Below are 19,134 nucleotides of genomic sequence, written 5' to 3' on the forward strand. Positions count from 1 at the left end.
GGGGAGTGGATTTTTAAGGACTTCTTTGCTTTTCTTTTTCCATGGTTTGTGAAATGAGAATCATTCATTCACTTGTTACCTGGGAGGCTGGTTTCAGGCTAGGTTGCAGAGAGCAGTCTCTTGGTGGCCCTCAATCAGCCTTAAGCATTGTTAAATTTACAAATTAAATTTTATCCATTCTCCCAAGAGTGACCAAGCCCTGGTGAAATGATTCATCCTAACATAACTCACAGGAAGCTAATTGGTAGACCAGAATTCTAATTAATTTACAGTGGAACAGATAATCCCGAAAGCTTGGATGTGTGTTATCTTCCTTGAAGGTAAACCCACTGAGCAAATGAATTAAATTTAGGCAGTTGCTGAGTAAATATGGAATCAGAGCAGAGGAGGGTGAATAGCTTAAGAGACTTTCATCAGTTTTGACAGCTTGATCCATCCTTCTTTTTCAAAGAGACAGATTTTCCAAGTGAACACGTTCTAGAAAAATCTTGGGACCTGGAGTCAGAAGCTGTAGGTTTATGTATTGACCTTGACTTACAAGCTTTGGGAAACTGGGTAAGTCACTAGAACAGCTCTGGACCTCAGATTCTTCCTCTGTTGTTTTGGAGGTAAATCAATTAATATATGTGAAAGATCTTTGTACATTCAGAGGTCCTTTAAACATGTCAGTATTAGTCTAATTCTGTTGAGCTCCTTTTAGGAAGTCACTTGGACAGCACTCTTGTCATCCCATCTTCATTTTTCCTTAGATTTTGGAGCCAGGCTGCCTGGGTCACTGTCATCTGTTGGAATTTGACCCTGTGTTGGCATGTTTTAACCTTTCTTTGTCTTGCTTTCCTCATCCGTAAAATGGGATTGATGAAAGTACCTCCCTCATTAGATTGTGGACAGGATTAAATTACCTGGCTTATGTAACCGATTTTGAATCCTGTCTGGCATATGTTGGCTTAGTTGCTCAGTCCTGTCTAACTCTCTGCGACCCCACCTACTGTAGGTTAGCAGGCTCCTCTGTCCATGGAATCCTCCAGGCAAGAATACTGGAGGGGATTGCCATTCCCTTCTCCAGTGAAAGTTGCTTAGTCGTGTCCCGCTCCTTGCAACCCCATGGGCTGTATGGTCCATGGAATTCTCCAGGCCATAATACTGGAGGGGGTAGCCGTTCCCTTCTCCAGGAGATCTTCCCAACCCAGGGATTGAACCCAGGTCTCCTGCATTGCACGCGGATTCTTTACCAGCTGAGCCACCAGGGAAGCTCTGTATGGCATACAGCAAGCGCTATGTAAATACAAGCCATGACTATTATTATTTCACCATTTCCAATTTATTTTAATGAGCCATCTCAATTTGGGCTTCCCCAGGGGCTCAGTGGTAAAGAATCTACCTGCAATGTAGGAGACACAGATTCGATCCCTGGGCCCACCACCCACCCCCATAGCATGTGGCTTCAGTCTTGCAGGGAACCCTTTCTGTCTGGATTGGCTGCAGGGGAAGTCTTGCCTTGAGAGTCTGTAAGTTTTGCCCACTGGCTTTCCAGAAATCCTTTGTAGTGTCAGGACGTTTTCGTTTGCCAATGTCCAGTTGGCTTTGGGAACTGAAGGGTATACTGAAACCTAAATCCAAGAAACTGATCATGTTCTTCCTAGATATATTAATTTGCTTTCTTTTTAACTTCAGGGGCTCATAGTAAATTGTTTTTAAAGGCCTGAAAAGTTTCACACACATGATTTCATATGATCTCAAAATAACCCTTTAAAAAAAAAAATCCGTCTCCCCCTATATTGCCCCTCCCTGCATTCCTCTTCCCACCAGTAACCACTAGTTTGTTCTCTATGTCTGTGAATTTGATTCTTCTGTTTTATTCTCTAGTTTGATTCCACATATAAGTGATATCATACAGTATCTGTCTTTCTTTGTCTGACTTCACTTAGAATAAAAGTCCATCCATCTTTCTGCAAATGGCAAAATTTCATTATTTTTTATGGCCAAGTAGTATTCCATTTTATATATGGAGAAGGCAATGGCACCCCACTCCAGTACTCTTGCCTGGAAAATCCCATGGATGGAGGAGCTTGGTAGGCTGCAGTCCATGGGGTCGCAAAGAGTCGGACACGATTGAGCGACTTCACTTTGACTTTTCACTTTCATGCATTGGAGAAGGAAATGGCAACCCATTCCAGTGTTCTTGCCTGGAGAATCCCAGGGATCGGGGAGCCTGGTGGGCTGCCGTCTGTGGGGTCGCACAGAGTCGGACACGACTGAAGCAACTTAGCAGCAGTAGCAGCAGTATATATATAAATAACGTCTTCTTTATCCATTCATTTGTTGGTGGACATTTAGGTTGCTTCTGTACCTTGACAAGTATAAATAATGCTGCTGTGAACACTGCGGGTAGGGAGGGGTGTGCACGTATCTTTTTGAATTAGTGTTTTGTTTTTCAGATAGATACCCGAGTGGAAGGACCTGATGGTTTTCAGAGAAATTTGAGCTCCATTATTTTAGCCCGCTTAGAAGTTTTATTTTTATTTATTTATTTTTAGGTTACACTATGCTGTACGTGGGACCTTAGTTCCCCAGCCCGGGATCGAACTGGGGTGCAGAGTCTTAACCACTGGACTGCCAGGGAAGTCCCCCCTCCAGAAGTTTCAGTTTTATATTTGAATTGCAAAGGGCCCAGCTTTAATGACTGGCTGCCATTGCATCCTGATTCCACCTGTTATCTCTCTGTCTCAGAAGCCATCCGCCCCCCAGCAGACATGTCAGGCTTTCTTCTGTAGAGGACAGGGGCTGGTCTGCTCATAGAAACCCCCCTCTGTATCCTTGTGGAGAATGGAAGTGTCCCAGGCCTTCTTTGTGGAGAGAGAGGAAGAGTACAGGTTGTAGCGAGCTGCCAGCATCTGCTGAAATTGAAAGGTCTGATCATCAAGTAACTTAGATCCTGAAGTCTCCACATTTCAGCAATAAAATGTGGTACCCAAGCCCCACACCACCTTTTGTTTTTGCCATTCAGTTCATTGTATCATGTATGCTCCCATGCCCTTGGAATTTCATGACTCCACACTGCAGATATTTCCTCCTCTAGAGCCAGTCCCTTCCCTGCCCCTCCCTTCATCTGGTTCAGGAACGGGAGGACCTCCCAGAGCTCAGAGGCAGCCAAGCTTCTGCCCCTAGGCAGCACACACATTGCTTTTTACCCCATGTAGACCTCCAGACAGATGTGTGAAAACTTTCTGCAAACTATAAACACATACAAATGGCTTTATTCTTTCCTAATCTTTCCTGGTGACCTGTGTCCCAGTGTGGAAGTCCTACACAGTCAGGAAATTCTTCCCTTATAATGAACCCAAGTCTCTCTTATTTCCGTATCAGTCCGCTTTCCTCCTTTTTTGCAGAGAAAAGGGAAGAAATCCCCTTTGATTGTCTTTCCTCTTAGCTAATTGCTCGGAGTCTTTAAACTACACTTGGGTTCTAATTGTGGAAGTTTTCATCATTTTCATTGTTCTTTATTATTACCCTTCCCACTTTCTTCATATGCTTCCTCAAGGGTGAAATTCAGACAAGATTATTTTGCTTGAGTTTCAGCTCTTTGGAATGGAGCCTGTGGTTTACTTTGACCCTGAATAGCAAACTCCACCAGACTTGGATGCAGAAAGGAATGAGAAAGGAAAACTGACCTGACCTTCCCCAGGGGAATGTTGAGGTGGAGTGTTCAGCCAACACCCAAGGGAGGAGTTTTACTTATCCTTTATTGCGTCTCTATCTAATACCTATGTTACCTTCTCCCTGACAAGGTACAGAGTACAGCATATAATACCATGAGCAAATCCGTAAAGACAGAAAGGAGGTTTGTGGCTGCCAGGGACAGGGAAATGGAAGGTGACTGGTAATGATGCAAGATTTCTTTGTGGGGTGTGAAGATGTCCTGGAATTAGATAGTGGTGATGGTTGCACAGCCTTGTGAATATAGCAAGAGCCCCTGAATTGTATACGTTAATGGTGACTTTTATAGTAAGGTTCTGTCTATCATGCCATGAAGTGTACACAGTATTATTTATTTCTTATACAAATCTGTTGTGAATGTGAATACAATTTTACTGTGCTCATTTTATAGATTAGGAAGTTTAATCTCAGAGAAGTAAATTGGCTTGACCAAGTTAGTAGCATTGTGAATGTATGGCCACGCCAAGGCTCCACCTCTAGCAGTTCCATTTCTTCAAAGCCCATGTGATGGACATTGTGGCTATGGACGGTACTGTAACTGGTAAGGGTCATCGGCAGCTGCGGTGCTATCCCTGTATTTTTATGGATTTTGAAGAAGCAGATCGAGTCAACCTTCTCTCTGCTGCAGGCTCCTGCAAAGGCCAGAGAGGGAAGGTGGGGAACTCATCTCTTTTTCCCTCTGCACTTGGTTTACCTTGTTTTACTTCTTGTTCTCAACAACTTAGGACATGGGCATGTTTTTCATCCACAGGTGTAAAAGATGTGGAAGCCCAGAGGGTAGATAATTCTCCCACAGTCGAGTAGAGCTAGTAAGTTGAAGTTGTGAAGCCAGGATTTTATGCTGAATTTCTGAGATGAGATCCTCTCCTCATGTGAGGATACCCCAGGGCAGCTCCGGTTGTTACAGCTGAGTAATCAGGTGGGCCTCTGCCTGCCTCATCCCTGGGCACCTCCTGGGGCACCAACTCAGTTGATCATGGGTGACCTTCCCAGAGAAAGGCTGAGAGGCCCTCTTTATGCTAGGAGGACTTCACGCCTGAGCCTGTTTGAGAGAAGGAGGAATCCGCATGTTTGCTCTGTTGCCACCTCCCCCGACAAATATTCGTTTTTTCAATGGTCCTCCTGCGTTTGAAAGGAATTGCTGCTTTCCAGACTTTCAAAGGGGCCAGAAATCAGTGGTTTTGGCTACCAAACAGGAAACTCAAAGCCTTTCCGTTCCTTTGAGCTGGCTGGAAGGGCTGGGTCTGAAACTATAACTTTCCTTTAAGGACAGAAGAAAAGTTTGGGGTAATTTTTTTAAACAACAACAACAACAAAAAACCCTTTCCTGAAGTCCTGAATACCAGCCTTGGTTGATGCACAACATGGAAAAGAGCTGCCTTGTTGCCTGGCAGTCACAACGGCAAACAAATGTGTCTGGCCGTCTGTCTGGGATCTCCTGGTCTGAAATCCTGTTTGCCCCATTCTGATTGCTCCCTTCACTGGCTTTCAGTCTCCCCACCTTCGGCACCACCCTCCCTCAAGGGAGCACCAGGCCGCGCCTGGCCGTGCCAGGCTGGGCCAGGCCCCACAGGATACAGCGACCCAGCCGGGCTATTCTTGTCTGTGTCTATTTGCAAGATGCCTGTTGTTCTCCGTGAATGTTTTTCTCATCATAAATGTTGGCTTGGCAGCGGCCCAGTGTGGAAGCCATGGCGGAAGAGCTTGCAGAATCTCTCTTGTCCTCAGAGACTCAGCTGGTCCCGGGTGCGGGGCCGGGGAGACAGGCTCATCGATGCTGTCGCTAGGAGGGTGCTTCTGTAGGTATCGCCGCCTGATGGGTTCAGCCGTCTTTGCAGAGCATGGGCCGCTGCCAGCACACCCTCCGGAGAAGACCCCTGGAGGAGCCAGGGTGGCCTTGGGAGGCGCCTCTGGGTCTGATTGAAGACTCTTCTCCATGTGCCCTCCCCCACCCCGCTCTCTAGAAATTCAAATGTGTGTCAGTCTAGAGAAAGCCACTCTTTTTTTTACTTTTCATATGATGTTTTTTAAATTAATTTATTCTTGCATTCCTATACAGTTAACAATGAGAAAACAGAAAGAGAAATTAAGGAAAAAATTCCATTCACTGTTGCAATGAAAAGAATAAAATACTTAGGAATAAATCTACCTAAAAAAAACCCAAAAGGTCTAGATATGTAGAAAACTATGAAACACTGATGAGAGAAAGCCAGTCTTAGGCCCTGCCTTAGAACCCCCAGAACAGTCACCTCCGAGTATTTCAAGTCACATACACCTACCAGGAAAGTGTTTTGAGCATGTACTCCTAATATGTCTGTTTATTTATAAATGGTATACATGGGGTTGCTAATTTGTACATCATAAACATTTACTAGAAATTTTTAATAATTTCTGCAATTTAAAAGGATGGAAGAAAACACAATTATAACTTTTTAATCTTATTTTATTGAAGGTATATATGATCGAATATGCTCTCTTTTCGGCGGGGGAGTGGGGGGAGTCTTGATTTATCACTTTCTGATTCAGTAATTCAGAAAGTGAAATTGTTAGTCACTCAGTTGCTTCTGACTCTGACCCCATGAACTAGGACCTGCCAGGCTCCTCTGTCCATGAAATTATGCAGGCCAGAATACTGGAATGGGTAGCCGCTCCCTTCTCCAAGGCGTCTTCCCAAACCAGGAATCAAAACCGGATCTCGTGCACTGCAGGCGGATTCTTTACCATCTGAGCCAGCAGGGAAGCCCTCAGTGATTCAGAGGTGTGTCCTAAAGACAGTCCTCTTCAGTACCTCATTTTAACTGTTGCCCTTACTGAAAACTTCTTTACAAAGAAAGGTAGATTCAGGTGGAATCTTTGTGGGAATTCCCTGGTGGTTCAGTGGTTAGGACTTAGCACTTTCACTGCTAGGGGCCTGGGCTCAATTCCTGATTGCGGAACAAAGATTCTATTGGATTTCACTAACAAGAGTATATCTTACTGTATGTAAAAATAATTTTTTAAAAAATCCAATGAGTTTTGACACATGTGTAGTCTTACGCATCACAAAAATCAAGATAAGAAAATAATTGCATCTCCTATGTTACTCCTTTGTAGTCAATCTCACCCCTTACCCATAACCTCTGGCAACCACTGATCTTCTTAGCCTAAAGCATTTCAAGCTCATCCATGTTGTTACATGTATTAACATAGGTTTTCATTACATTTGAGTAATTGAAACTGCCAAACTCTGTCCAGATGTTGCCATTTTGCAGTGTCCTTGAGAGCACTTGGTTTTGTCAGTTAAAAAAAAATTTTTGGATCATTCTAATAGGGCTACGTCAGTTGTTTTTCATTTGCATTGATTTTATTTTTGGGGGCTCCAAAATCACTGCAGATGGTGATTGCAGCCATGAAATTAAAATACGCTTATTCCTTGAAAGGAGAGTTATAACCAGCCTAGATAGCATATTCAAAAGCAGAGACATTACTTTGCCAACAAAGGTCTGTTTAGTCAAGGCTATGGTTTTTCCAGTGGTCATGTATGGATGTGAGAGTTAGACTGTGAAAAAAGCTGAGTGCTGAAGAATTGATGCTTTTGAAGTGTGGTGTTGGAGAAGACTCTTGAGAGTCCCTTGGACTGCAAGGAGATCCAACCAGTCTATCCTAAAGGAGATCAGTCCTGGGTGTTCATTGGAAGGACTGATGTTGAAGCTGAAACTCCAATATTTTGGCCACTTGATGTGAAGAGCTGACTCATTTGAAAAGACCCTCATGTTGGGAAAGATTAAAGGCAGGAGGAGAAGGGGATGACAGAGGATGAGATGGTTGGATGGCATCACCAGCTCAATGGACATGGGTTTGGGTAAACTCCTGGAGTTGGTGATGGACAGGGAGGCCTGGTGTGCTGTGGGGAGTTGGTGGTGGACAGGGAGGCCTGGTGTGCTGTGGTTCATGGGGTTGCAAAGAGTCTGAACTGAACTGAACTAACTGAATTCATCCAAGGAAGTTGTTATTTGCACTTATGAAATTGGGCCAAAATATTGAGTTTTCATTTTCTCTTGTTGGACAATCTTATTTAGAATCATGGATGACTAAAGTAAAACAGAATCTTAGACATTATCTGGGTCCAGGGTTCTCAACTCTCAGTGTGCATCGGAATTAGCTGAGAAGGAATTCCCTGGTGGTCCAGTGGTTAGGGCAGTGTGTTTCCATCTCGTTAGGACAGTGTGTTTCCATCGCCTGAGACCCTGATTCAGTCCCTGATCTGGGAACTAAGATCTCACAAGCCACAGGGCAGCCAAAAGAGAAAAAAATTGCCTAAGGAGTTTAAAAAAATACCCATAGTCCCACCCATCTAACTCAACCGGTCTGACATGGGGCACAGCATCAATATGAGTGCCTCTGTGTGTGTCTGTGTGTGTGTTAAATTGTACAAAATATGAAATTCACCATTTTTAACAATTTTTAAGAGTACAGTTCAGTGTCATTAGGATATTCACATTGTTATGCGAAGATTCTTGAGAGTCCCTTGGACTGCAAGGAGATCCAACCAGTCCATTCTAAAGAGATTAGTCCTGGGTGTTCATTGAAGGAATGATGCTAAAGCTGAAACTCCAGTACTTTGGCCACCTCATGCGAAGAGTTGACTCATTGGAAAAACCTCTGATGCTGGGAGGGGTTGGGGGCAGGAGGAGAAGGGGACGACAGAGGATGAGATGGCTGGATGGCATCACCGACTTGATGGACATGAGTTTCAGTGCTTTTTCAGAGCACAAGTTTAAAATTTTGATGAAATCTAGCAGTTTTTTTCTTTTATAAATTGTACTGCTGATGTAGTATCCAAGAAGTCTTTTCTAATGCAAAGTCACAAAGATTTTCTCCTGCATTTTTTTTCTTAGTAGTCTCCATTTTGAATTAGTTTTTTTGTACAGACATTTCAATTTTGAACTACAAAGATCATATAAAATGAAAACATTGCTAAATACCAGTTCTCTCTGTAGTACAAGTTTCTTTGGAAAAGGAGTTAGGTTTCCATTCCCTGTCAAAATGTTGCCTTTACTTTGAAGGGGCAGATTTAGTGTGTGTGTTTTTGTTTTTGTTTTGTTTTTTAAATATTGCCAAGTCAGTATTTTGTCAGCAACTTTTTGTTCAGGTAGTTTGGAATGTTTCTTTGCAAAGGAAAAATGCATAACTTTACATTTTTAAGTACTTGGGTATAAATGAACCTCTTTGGGCTACTCTGAAAGTGAAGTCGCTCAGTTGTGTCCGACTCTTTGCGACCCCGTGGACTGTAGCCTACCAGGCTTCTCCATCCATGGGATTCTCCAGGCAAGAATACTGGAGTGGGTTACCATTTCCTTCTCCAGGGGATCTTTCCAACCCAGGGATCGAACCCAGGTCTACTCGCATTAGAGGCAGATGCTTTAACCTCTGAGCCACCAGGGAAGCCCATGGGCTACTCTATCCCATTATAAAAAATTGCAAGGATCCTACTGTTTAAGATCCTATTTTTATAACATCAGTCTCATTATTGACGTCTTAAAGCACAGAAGCAGCAATCTTTTTTTTTTAAAGGAAGTTAGAGGCAATTGACTCGTGGGATATTTTGTAAATGATGCCAGATTTTTCATGCTATGTGTTGCAGGTTCAGAGAGACATTAAAGACACGGTTCATGTCTTCAGGGAGCTCACAGTCTAGTGAGGGAGTTAGTCAGACAGGCAGTTGAAATCAAGTGTGCTGTGAGAGCTAAAAAAAAAAAAAAAAAGAAACAGGCAGTGAGCAAGATGGGTCCCGTCCGTGGGTACCAGTGGGTGCCTCTTCTTGGGGAGGTCAGAGAAAGCCTTACGAAAGAGAGGAGGCCGAGCTGAGGCTTGAGATTGGTCAAGTGAAGGAACCTCCCCGTCTTAGGGAGGATCGTGGGCAAAGTTGGTGAAATTCAAGTTCCAGGAATTGCACATGGTTTGGCCTGACTAGAGGAAAAGACAGTGGCAGAGTAGGGAGAGAAGAGACTGCAGGGGGTGGTGGGGCCAGATGGTGAAACTTTTGCCATCCTGGTGGTGCTTGGGTGTCTGTGTGCTCCGACATGGAACTAACTGGTTGGCCAAATCTATGATCTGTTTCGCTGAGACATTGTCGCATCTGAGCATGTGGCATGGACTTCCAGGTTCCAGGTCTCGAGGCTGTAACACTTGTATTCATGCTCAGTTCTAGCCTGGAGCTCATGTGTTCCCCAGAGATGCTTCAAGACCCAAAGGAAAGAGAGCTGGTTTTGCCCGAGCAGCAGCTGGGAAACACCTGCTTGCTCTTTGGAGCTGCACCCGGGAGCCAAGGCTTCTGGTGCATCTGCACGTTGGAGGCAGCCAACCATCCAGCTGCCCCGAAAACAGTTTTTCCACAAGTCAAGAATTTTAACCCTTCTCTGTGGCTGGTGGCGCCGACCCCTAAAGTCCGTTGCTTCTGGCAACAGCTCTCTTGGGCGCAGTGATCTGTGTCCTGTCTGGTTCTCCGCTGCCCTCTGGTCATCTGTTAACCAGCCAGCCCTGGATCTCTCCAGCCACTGAATAACAGAGGTCGCAGGAGAGTCCTTATTTTGTCTGGTTGTTTCTTTTCCAAGTGGTCTTCAGAGCAGACGAGGATGTTTAATTCAGGGTACAGTTGTCAAGCCACATTAAAAAATGCAGGCAGCCGTGCAGGACATGGCTGGCTCATGTCAGCCAGACATTCCAGTGCAACCAGAGGAGGAAACACGCACGGGGCCTGTGTTAGTGGAAGTATCGCACTGTGAGCTTTCGGGCTCCGGTTTCTCCCAGTCCCTGCCATCCTCCAGCCAGAAGAAAGACACTCCTATTTGTTGTTGTTCTTGTTCGGTTACTAAGTTGTGTCCAACTCTTGTGACCCCATGGACTGCAGCATGCCAGGCTTCCATGTCCTTCACTATCTCCTGGAGTTTGCTTAAACTCATATCCGCTGAGTCAGTGATGCCGTCCAACCATCTCATCCTCTGTCCCCCTGCTTCTTCTCCTGCCCTCAGTCTTTCCCAGCAGCAGTCTTTCCAATGAATATTCAGGGTAGATTTCCTTTAGGAATGACTGGTTTGATCTCCTTGCAGTCCGGCTCCTATTTAAGCTAGAAGTTAAAGTGGGATTACCCTTTAGTGGGCATTCCTGTGACCTGGAGATCAAGTTGCCTACACCTCAAAAAGAGAGAACTCCCGCACTGCAGGTTTTTCTGTTTGTTTGGCTGCACAGCGTGTGGGATCTTAGTTCTCCAAAAAAGTAAGACCAGTGAGAAGTGTGGGTTTGGTGGTTCATTCTTACCTTGGGGATTCTTGGCTGTCTCCTGAGGATTGTACCAAGAGGGCCTGGAGAGATACTTGTGCCTGTGGCTGTGCCCTGGCCGACTCGAGGAAAGCTGTGGGCAGTACAGATGGCCAAAATCATATGGGTCCAGGAGAGGCCAATGTGGATTAATGCCGTCTCCTTGCCAATCCAAGTGTGTGCTGACCCGGGTTCCGCAGCTCTGTTGGTTCTGCCATCTGCCAGCTGGACAGTTAACTGGCTCACTGCTCCCTTGTAGCTGTGTCAGTCCTGCAAGGTCATGATTGTTGTGCTTTGGGGTTGGTTTCCCCCCTGGGTGGGTGAAATGCATCTCTAACCATCGATTTGTCTTCTTGCATTTCAGTCGTTCCAAGGAAGTCAAGGACGAGCATACCTCTTTAACTCAGTGTGAGTGTCTCTGAATGGTACATCCATTGTTCGGTGCAAATTTTGAGGGATGGGGAAAAGCAACACTCTGTGATGATTACACAATGGAACCTGTCCTCTCTGACACACACACACATACGCACAACCCCATGGAACATTATTTACCATACGTGTTAGCCAGTCATCCTTGGGGAATTCGGTGGGGGGGCATCATCTTGGGCTAAAAATAATGTAGGCAGTACTCCAGTAAGCACAGAGGCCTATAGGCTCCTAGCAAAGAAGCTGGAGCGCTTCTCCTGAAGCCTGACCACGAAGGTCTCAGAACTAGACCTGAGACATGTCTCTGAGGAAGAGAGGAAGATGAACAGAAGACCCCGGGATCCGCTGGAGGACTGAGGCTGGAGGAGGCTTTGTGAAGTGGAATGAGCTAAGAGCCTCCATCCCCTTGTATGGTCTGCCACAGCCCTCAGCATCATTTACAGCTTTCTCTGGGAAAGCAAGCCTGATGAACTGTGAAAATGGAAATCTAGCATGTCCAGCTTGAAATCATAGGTGCTCCATGTGGGAGTCTAGAGAGCTGATGGATGGGGCTCATCCATCCCTGTGATGAGGACAGGACTCTGCTGTCATGATTGACATCTCCGGCCACAGTTGGTCCTCAGGAAGCTCTGGGGACCTGTGCTCATGGCTGTGGGCTTTGGTGTGGTTATCAGTTTGTCCCCTTGAATCACAAGCCTAAAAGCACTTGTTAAGAAAAGCTCTGAAAAAAGAAAAATTCTAAGCAAAATCTCAACCATAAAAACTATTTTGAGTCAACTCAGTGAATCAGAACTTTCAGATCTGACAAACAGCTCAATGGAGATGTTTCCATGTGGCTGCCTTTTGGGAGTTTGCTACTAGTTTGTTAGAGATGATGCTCTCAGCGTTAGCTTCCCTTGGGGCAGCCGTCTTCAGTTAATCTTTTGCTGGAAGTTCAGCTTCAACAACCGATGGGCATTTGCCTGACTCCCCGCTCTCTCTCTCCCTGTCCCTGGCACAGAGTTAACGTGGGCTGCGGGCCGGCGGAAGAGCGTGTGTTGCTAACAGGACTGCACGCCGTCGCAGACATTTACTGTGAAAACTGCAAAACCACCCTGGGCTGGAAATATGTAAGTACTGAGGGGTCTGGTTGGTGGAGAGTGTGCCGTAAAGAAACTGAGAGTCGGACACTGGAATGCATTCTCCCACTTGCTTCCCCTGGCCTTGTGGGATTATCTTCAACAAGGATGGGAAACTGAGTTCAAAGAGCAGTTCCTGGCACACAAGCGTCCTCTTTGCATTGATAGTCCACTCTTCCTACTCAATCCTTCAGCTACTCCTGACACACAGACACACAGTCACGCACCCTCTCAGTGTAATAATAGTGGAAAGTGAAGTCACTCAGTCGTGTCCGACTCTTTGCGACCCCGTGGACTGTAGCCTACCAGGCTCCTCAGTCCATGGAATTTTCCAGACAAGAGTACTGGAGTGGGGTGCCATTTCCTTCTCAGGGGATCTTCCCGACTCAGGGATCGAACCTGGCTGTCCCACACTGCAGGCAGACACTTTACCCTCTGAGCCACCAGGGAAGCCCAGCAGTAATAGTAGTAGTAATGACAATGGCTCATAACATCTCCTGACCGCTTACTGTGTCCCAGGGTTATGTTATTTTATTTACTCTTCACAGAATCCTTAGAGTGTGAGCCATATTTTAACCCCTAGTTTACAGATGAGGAAACTATTTTTATTCTTTGACCATGCTGTGCAGCATGCGGAATCTTAGTTCCCTGACCAGGGACTGAACCCACATTCCTGGCACTGGACGTGCAGTCTTAACCACGAGACTGCCAGGAGAGTCCCTTGACAGATACTTGTAATGTTTCCCGGCAGCTAGGAGAGTGTGCAGAGCCTTGCCAGGGAGAGAAGGGGTATGTGTGTTCAGTGAAAGTCAACTTGTATTATTATTGTTGTTGCTGCTATTATTATTGGTAGATCTTTTCACAGTGCTTTTCTCTCCCCTCTCTATCATTGTGGGGATGTTGAAAAGGCAGTCTTCCTGTTTCTGGGAGAGAACTTTATTCCATGTTGTCCCAGAGGGTTGGTGTGGGGCTGGCTCATAGGACCTGCTTAGGAAGGAGCCTGAAGGAGCAGTCAGAACCTCCTGGAGAGTGATAAGGATGTGTCATGTAGGTTTGTCGATGGCAGCACAGACACCACTCTGCAGGACTTTGCTGGTGGAGGAGCTTCTGCATATGTGGGAGCAGGGAGCATAGGGGAAATCTGTGTCTTCTGCTCCTTTTTTCGATGAGTCTAAAACTGCTCTAAAAATACGAGTCTGTGTGAAAAAAAGATGTTGAGCAAGAGAAGCCAGCCATGAAAGTATGATTCTGTTGAAATAAAGTTTAAAAATACTCAGATCATAAAAGCTGCAGCAGGTTGAGTCCAGGGAAGGAGTACAGCCTTTAGAGTCTGTCTTTCATGTCTTCCTTGGAATGTGCAGAATGAGAATGGAAAAACCTAGACACTGTGTTTCACGATGCTGAGAAGGATTAGCCACAGATTCATCTGGGAGAAAGGGCCTTGGCCATTCTGATTCCTGTGTGGCCACTGGTCCCCGCTGTGTGCTCTGGGGGCCTCAGTTCTGGTTTTGATTACCCAGAAATGTTCTGCCCCTTCTTTGTTTCCCAACTTCTTGATTATCTTACTCCTTGAAGTTGTGCTGGATCATAGACAGAAAATAATCCTGAGTTGGCCGGCTTGGCTCCTGATTAAGTCCTGAGGACTTCCCTGGCAGACCAGCGGTTAAGAATCCACCTTGCAATGCAGGGGACATGGGTTGGATCTCTGCTTGGGGAACTAAGATCCCATATGCCACACAGTGGCAAAAAAAAAAAAAAATCCAGTCCTTTGACAAAGCTTTATTTATTAAGAGCCTTTGTGTTAGATACAAAAGTGAATGAGAGACATTCCTTGCTCTCAGGATGCTTATAGTCATGATACTTGGGAGGAAAGCCACAGGTGACTGTCAAACGGCTGGACAGGACAACAGAAAAACATCCATCTCCCCAAACATTCCCTGATCCCCTCTCACACACCAGGGCCAGTGCTCCAGCCTTTCATTCTATTATTCCTTCTGATTCTTACAATGACCCTGTGAAGTACTTGTAATTATCCCAACTTTGTAAATGGAAAGTTTTAATTTTGCAAACTATTACTGGAAAGCAGATGCTTAAATGATGCTTTTGATGCTGGGAAGCAGTAGGAGCGGGGTTTAATCTGCGATGTCTGTGTCCATCCCAGATCCTGTGCTCTGTCTCCTGGAGTCCACTCGTGACATTTTGCAAGTGCCCTGAGGCTTGAGGGGTGGGCGTATTGGTTTTCTTTTCCCTCTCTCTCTCTCTTTTTTTTAAAATAGAGACACACTGTCACTTTCCTAGTTTTATTTTTTTCCTCCCTCTGTATTCTGAACACACTATCATGGAACAACAGGTCTTGTTCCTAAACCATATTCCTGTGTTGTGTACACATCACACTCATGCAGACGGAGCTGGGGAATAATGAGTGTCAGGGAAATTACTGCTGAGCCCACAGCTCTTGTGTGTGTGTGTGTGTGTGTGTGTGTGTGTGTGTGTGTGTGTGTGTGTGTGTGTGTGTGTGTGGTGTGTTTGCACTATCTCTTGGCGCCCCTCCCCTCTCTGCTACGGGAAATGACTCCTCTCTGAATGAGAGACTCAAGTCCGAACTCGCATTCTGAGACCCAGAGCCCCTGAGCTCTAGAACAGAAGATACAGTTAATACAAATGCTGCCCAGCACCTTTCAGCAGTAGGATTTAGCTCCTTTTCGATTTGGGGGGCCCAGAAGGGAGAGTTTTTCCACTGTTCTGCCCATTGAGCTTTGCCATCTGATGACTCTGACACCCACTGTTTTTTTAGATAACACACCAAGATGGCTTTCTGTATCTGCAAACAGAATATCACCTTGATGCCACACCAACGCAGGACTTATTTCTGTGGGGCTTGTTAGCTGGGAGAGCCTGTGGAGCTGTGTTTCAGATGGGCATCTCCCAGCTGGTTTGTGCTGGGTTTGCCCTCTGGAGGCCTCGCAGCTGAGTGGGGCGCAAGGGCTGGCAGGTCCTTCAGCCTGCAGTTCATACAGCTCCTTTCTCCCTGGAGAAAGGCAGTGATGGAAAAACAAACTTAACCCATCTGACATGGAAATAGCAAGATAAGAAATAAAAGAGAGACCTGTTTGGCAATACAGTACACTTTGTTCCTCTCCCCCAGTGCCTTTTCTCTCAGCCTAACAAGCACGGTTTAAAATAATGGCACAGTGGGCATTCCCTGGCTGTCCAGGGATTAGAATTCCATGGTCTCACTGCTGAGGGCCCAGGTGCAATCCCTGGTCGGGGAACTAAGATTCCAGAAGCTGCTTGGCACAGCCCCCCAAAATAATAAAAATTTGACACAAATTCTATGGATACCTCCATAGGACAGATTTCTGGTTAACATCAAAAATGAAGTGCCCATAAGATTTTACAAGGCGGACAAAACACAAAATAGGTATACAATGAACAAGACGGACAGACACAAAATAGATACAAATTATGCTGTATGTTTGAATGTGGTTTAGTGCTGTGGAGAAAAGTAAAGCAGAAAGTGACAGGGGGCAAGGGGGTGGCTGCAGGGGAGGTTGTGGTTTTCAATAAAGACCTTACTGGGATGATGATGTCTGAGCAAAGATGCTAACGGAACTCTACTGCAAAACTGAGAAAATATTTAGAATACTTAAATTTAAAAAATTTAAATTTTATTGTAAATATGGAGACAGCCCTGGTGATGCCTCAGTCCTGCAGTTAAGCCAAGGGGGCATGGCGTGCTTGAGCGGTGGGCCTTCTCAGTGAGGCTGGGGCCAGACTTCAGAGGCCCCGAGGCCTGTCATTGGCCCTGCCTTTGCTCCTGTACACCAGAAGTCACCTGCGCATCTTTGGTCATTCCATCTTCTCTTCCTTTGTGTTTCTGTAGGAACACGCCTTCGAAAGCAGCCAGAAGTATAAGGAAGGCAAGTACATCATTGAGCTAGCACACATGATCAAGGACAATGGCTGGGACTGATGGGAGAGCCTCCAGCCAACCCAGCGTCCACGTGAATGCCATCCAACCGAACATTCTACCCAAGCGTGAGAGAGTGACTGAACACGTGGTTCCATCCATTTAGGGGCCTTGCCATCTGGGGCATTCTCCCACCCTGACGCCGTCTTTCTGGTGACCGGCCTCTAAACCGCTGTCTCTCTGTCTCTTTGCTTTGTATCTGTTTGTGAGTTGATCCTGGCTTCTCTCTCTGTTCTAGTGTTGGCTGAAAAAACAAAACAACAAAAGGAACAGACGCCTGCCCGCGTGGCGGCAGCCCACTTGGACGAAGGCCCCAGGGCCCCTGCAGAGCTGCCCGAAGGCCGCTGGGCGGGAGCACAGTGGCCCAGCCCGGGGGTGTGAGGGTCCCAGGTGGGCAGGGGACGGGCGGGGAGAGGTAGGCACAGACTTGTGCTGCTCCTGGAGACCTGGGAACTTAGGCTTGAAATAATCGACTTGTCTAAGAGGACAAAGAGGAAAAAAAAAAATACCTCATGACTGCATTCTCTCTGATCAGAAGCTTCTGTTCCTGCCACCAAATGTGCCAGGTTAGCGAGTGAGGGCACAAGAAGGATGGCCCCTGGTCTTCGCTGGCGGGGCAGGGGGCCGGCCTGGTTCTCCCAGGCCGAGCTGGCGGGGGGAGCAGTGTGTCCTGGCAGCAGGGGATGACTTGGGAAAAGCCCAGAAGGTTTTGATGACTGATGCCTCACTGCTCCTGTGGGTGATCTCTGCCTCTTCAGCCACTGTAGGTGACAGGAGAGGGGAGTGTCATTTGCAATGTGCGCGAGATGCAAATATCCCAAAGGCTTTGACCAGCAATCAAGTAAAAAAAAAAATCAATGATTGAGGATAACAGGGAACACAGTGGGGGAGGTGCAGTTGGGGAGCTCTTGCAGAAATGGCCTTGATCTTGGGCCAGATAAAATAAAAAAATAGAACCAGTTAGCAATTCCAACTGACCTTTTTTTCTGAACCTTCATAAGAGGAGAGCACTGTGGCAAGGAAGTGGGGGTGGGTGGGGCAGAGCCTGGAATAGTTTAGGTCTGAACTGTTACAGGTTAAGTGCATCTTTTTTTTCCCGGTATGCATTGGCTTCACTGAGAACAGCAGTTCTTTATGTGTATGAGTTTGGGTGTTTTCCTCCAGTTCTGTCATTGTAGTTGCGGAAAACAAAATCCCAAGGCTTCGAGTTCAGTGATAACCTGGCCGGCAGATTCCTCATGCCCCTAGCTTGTTCTGTTTGTACTTGAATGTTTTTGTGTGGAGAGAAATCTGTCTGTGTGATCCAGCAATGAGAAGGTCTTCAATTTGATGTCAGACGGCAAGTTATAAATTCCAGTGTTACACCCCACCCCGGACCTCCCCATCCAAAGCTCATTATATTAGGGAAATGGGGAACGCATCTCTGTGAGGCTCATGAGAGAAGAGTTTGTTGCATTTAATCAACACTGTGAAGTCTGTTCTACAGCAATTTAACCAGTATGCAGTGCATGACCGAAACTCATTTAACTGAGATAATTTCTTTGCTTAGACTGAAAATATTATCATTGCTAAGATATGTGTAGGTTATGTTAGGTAATTCTCAGCATCTCATTCTCCCAGTAGGCTGATCCTATAGGAAAATTCACCTTAAAAGTCACAAAAGAGTGAGTTGAAGGAGACGAGAACCTGTAAAATTGTTAAGCAAGATTAAAGCAGCCAACCCGGGACGTTTTCAGAATGGAACCAGATTCCCAGGGGGTGAGTCTGTCGTGGAAATGCCTTTTTGTGTCTCTGTGGGCTGCTAGTGAAGCGCGGGGCCTGAGATGCTCATGGTCCTGCCCTGGCAGTGCTGGGCGGAGAGCTAACAGGAAGCCAGGTAGCCCTGCTTTTAGCAGCAGACAGCATCCGTGAGACAAAGAGGATTCTGCAAAACCAAATTTTGTTCCCACAAGCTTCTTGGCCCACATCGTTTGGTGCTTTAGCAACCCTGGGAGATTAAGTTGTTGTCTCCACGTTACTAAAAAGCAGACCGAGATTTAGAAGTCTTTCATTTCCAATCCCAGAGAAACAGTTCCTCTGGCTCCCAGGCCCAAGATCTCAATTAAAAAAAAAATCATTTTCAACTTTCACATTCCTAAGCTGGTTTGCCAGCCCAGAATTCATAAATTCCCTTCTGCATCCCTGCTGAAAGTAGTGGCTCTCATTTCTGTGTTTTGATTCGCCCCTTTACTCAGGGAACGTCCTGGCTATTGATAATCCTTTCCAGGAAAAGAAAACAGGCAGGGTCAGGGTGGGGGGACATGTAGGCGTGTAAAAGCCGAGCATGGTCGTACACTGGATGTGAGGGCCCTACAATGTTCAAGGGGCAGAGGAGACTGGAGTGCCACTGTTCATCTTTGGGGGTGGGGCCTCTGACTCTTGCATGGATCAGAGCAGGCTCCAGTGAGACCCAGGTTCTGTTGTTTTGTTTTGCTTTAATTTAAATTACTATCCATTGAGCATCCAGTGGGCACATGGTGCAAGAGAGCTGAACAAAATGCTGGTTTTTCCATAATGACAAGGGTAAAAAAAAAACCCAACTCATTAGGCTTTCCCGAAGAAGAACCA

At 46.0% G+C, this 19,134-nt stretch overlaps 1 protein-coding gene across 1 annotated transcript in view; it reads left to right on the forward strand.

Annotated features, from left to right (window-relative positions):
• The window catches only part of YPEL2 (yippee like 2), a 38,288-nt gene extending 21,481 nt beyond the window's left edge, over positions 1–16,807 (forward strand). The window contains exons 2-4 of the mRNA XM_068978260.1: positions 11,378–11,421; positions 12,440–12,548; positions 16,441–16,807. Coding sequence (XP_068834361.1) covers positions 11,378–11,421; positions 12,440–12,548; positions 16,441–16,530 — 243 coding nt within the window. The 3' untranslated portion in view covers positions 16,531–16,807. The remainder of the gene's footprint in view (positions 1–11,377; positions 11,422–12,439; positions 12,549–16,440) is intronic.
• Positions 16,808–19,134: the final 2,327 nt, after the last annotated feature.

The sequence above is a fragment of the Capricornis sumatraensis genome, chromosome 8, assembly GCF_032405125.1.
Source record: "Capricornis sumatraensis isolate serow.1 chromosome 8, serow.2, whole genome shotgun sequence".
NCBI classification, from domain to species: Eukaryota; Metazoa; Chordata; class Mammalia; order Artiodactyla; family Bovidae; genus Capricornis; species Capricornis sumatraensis.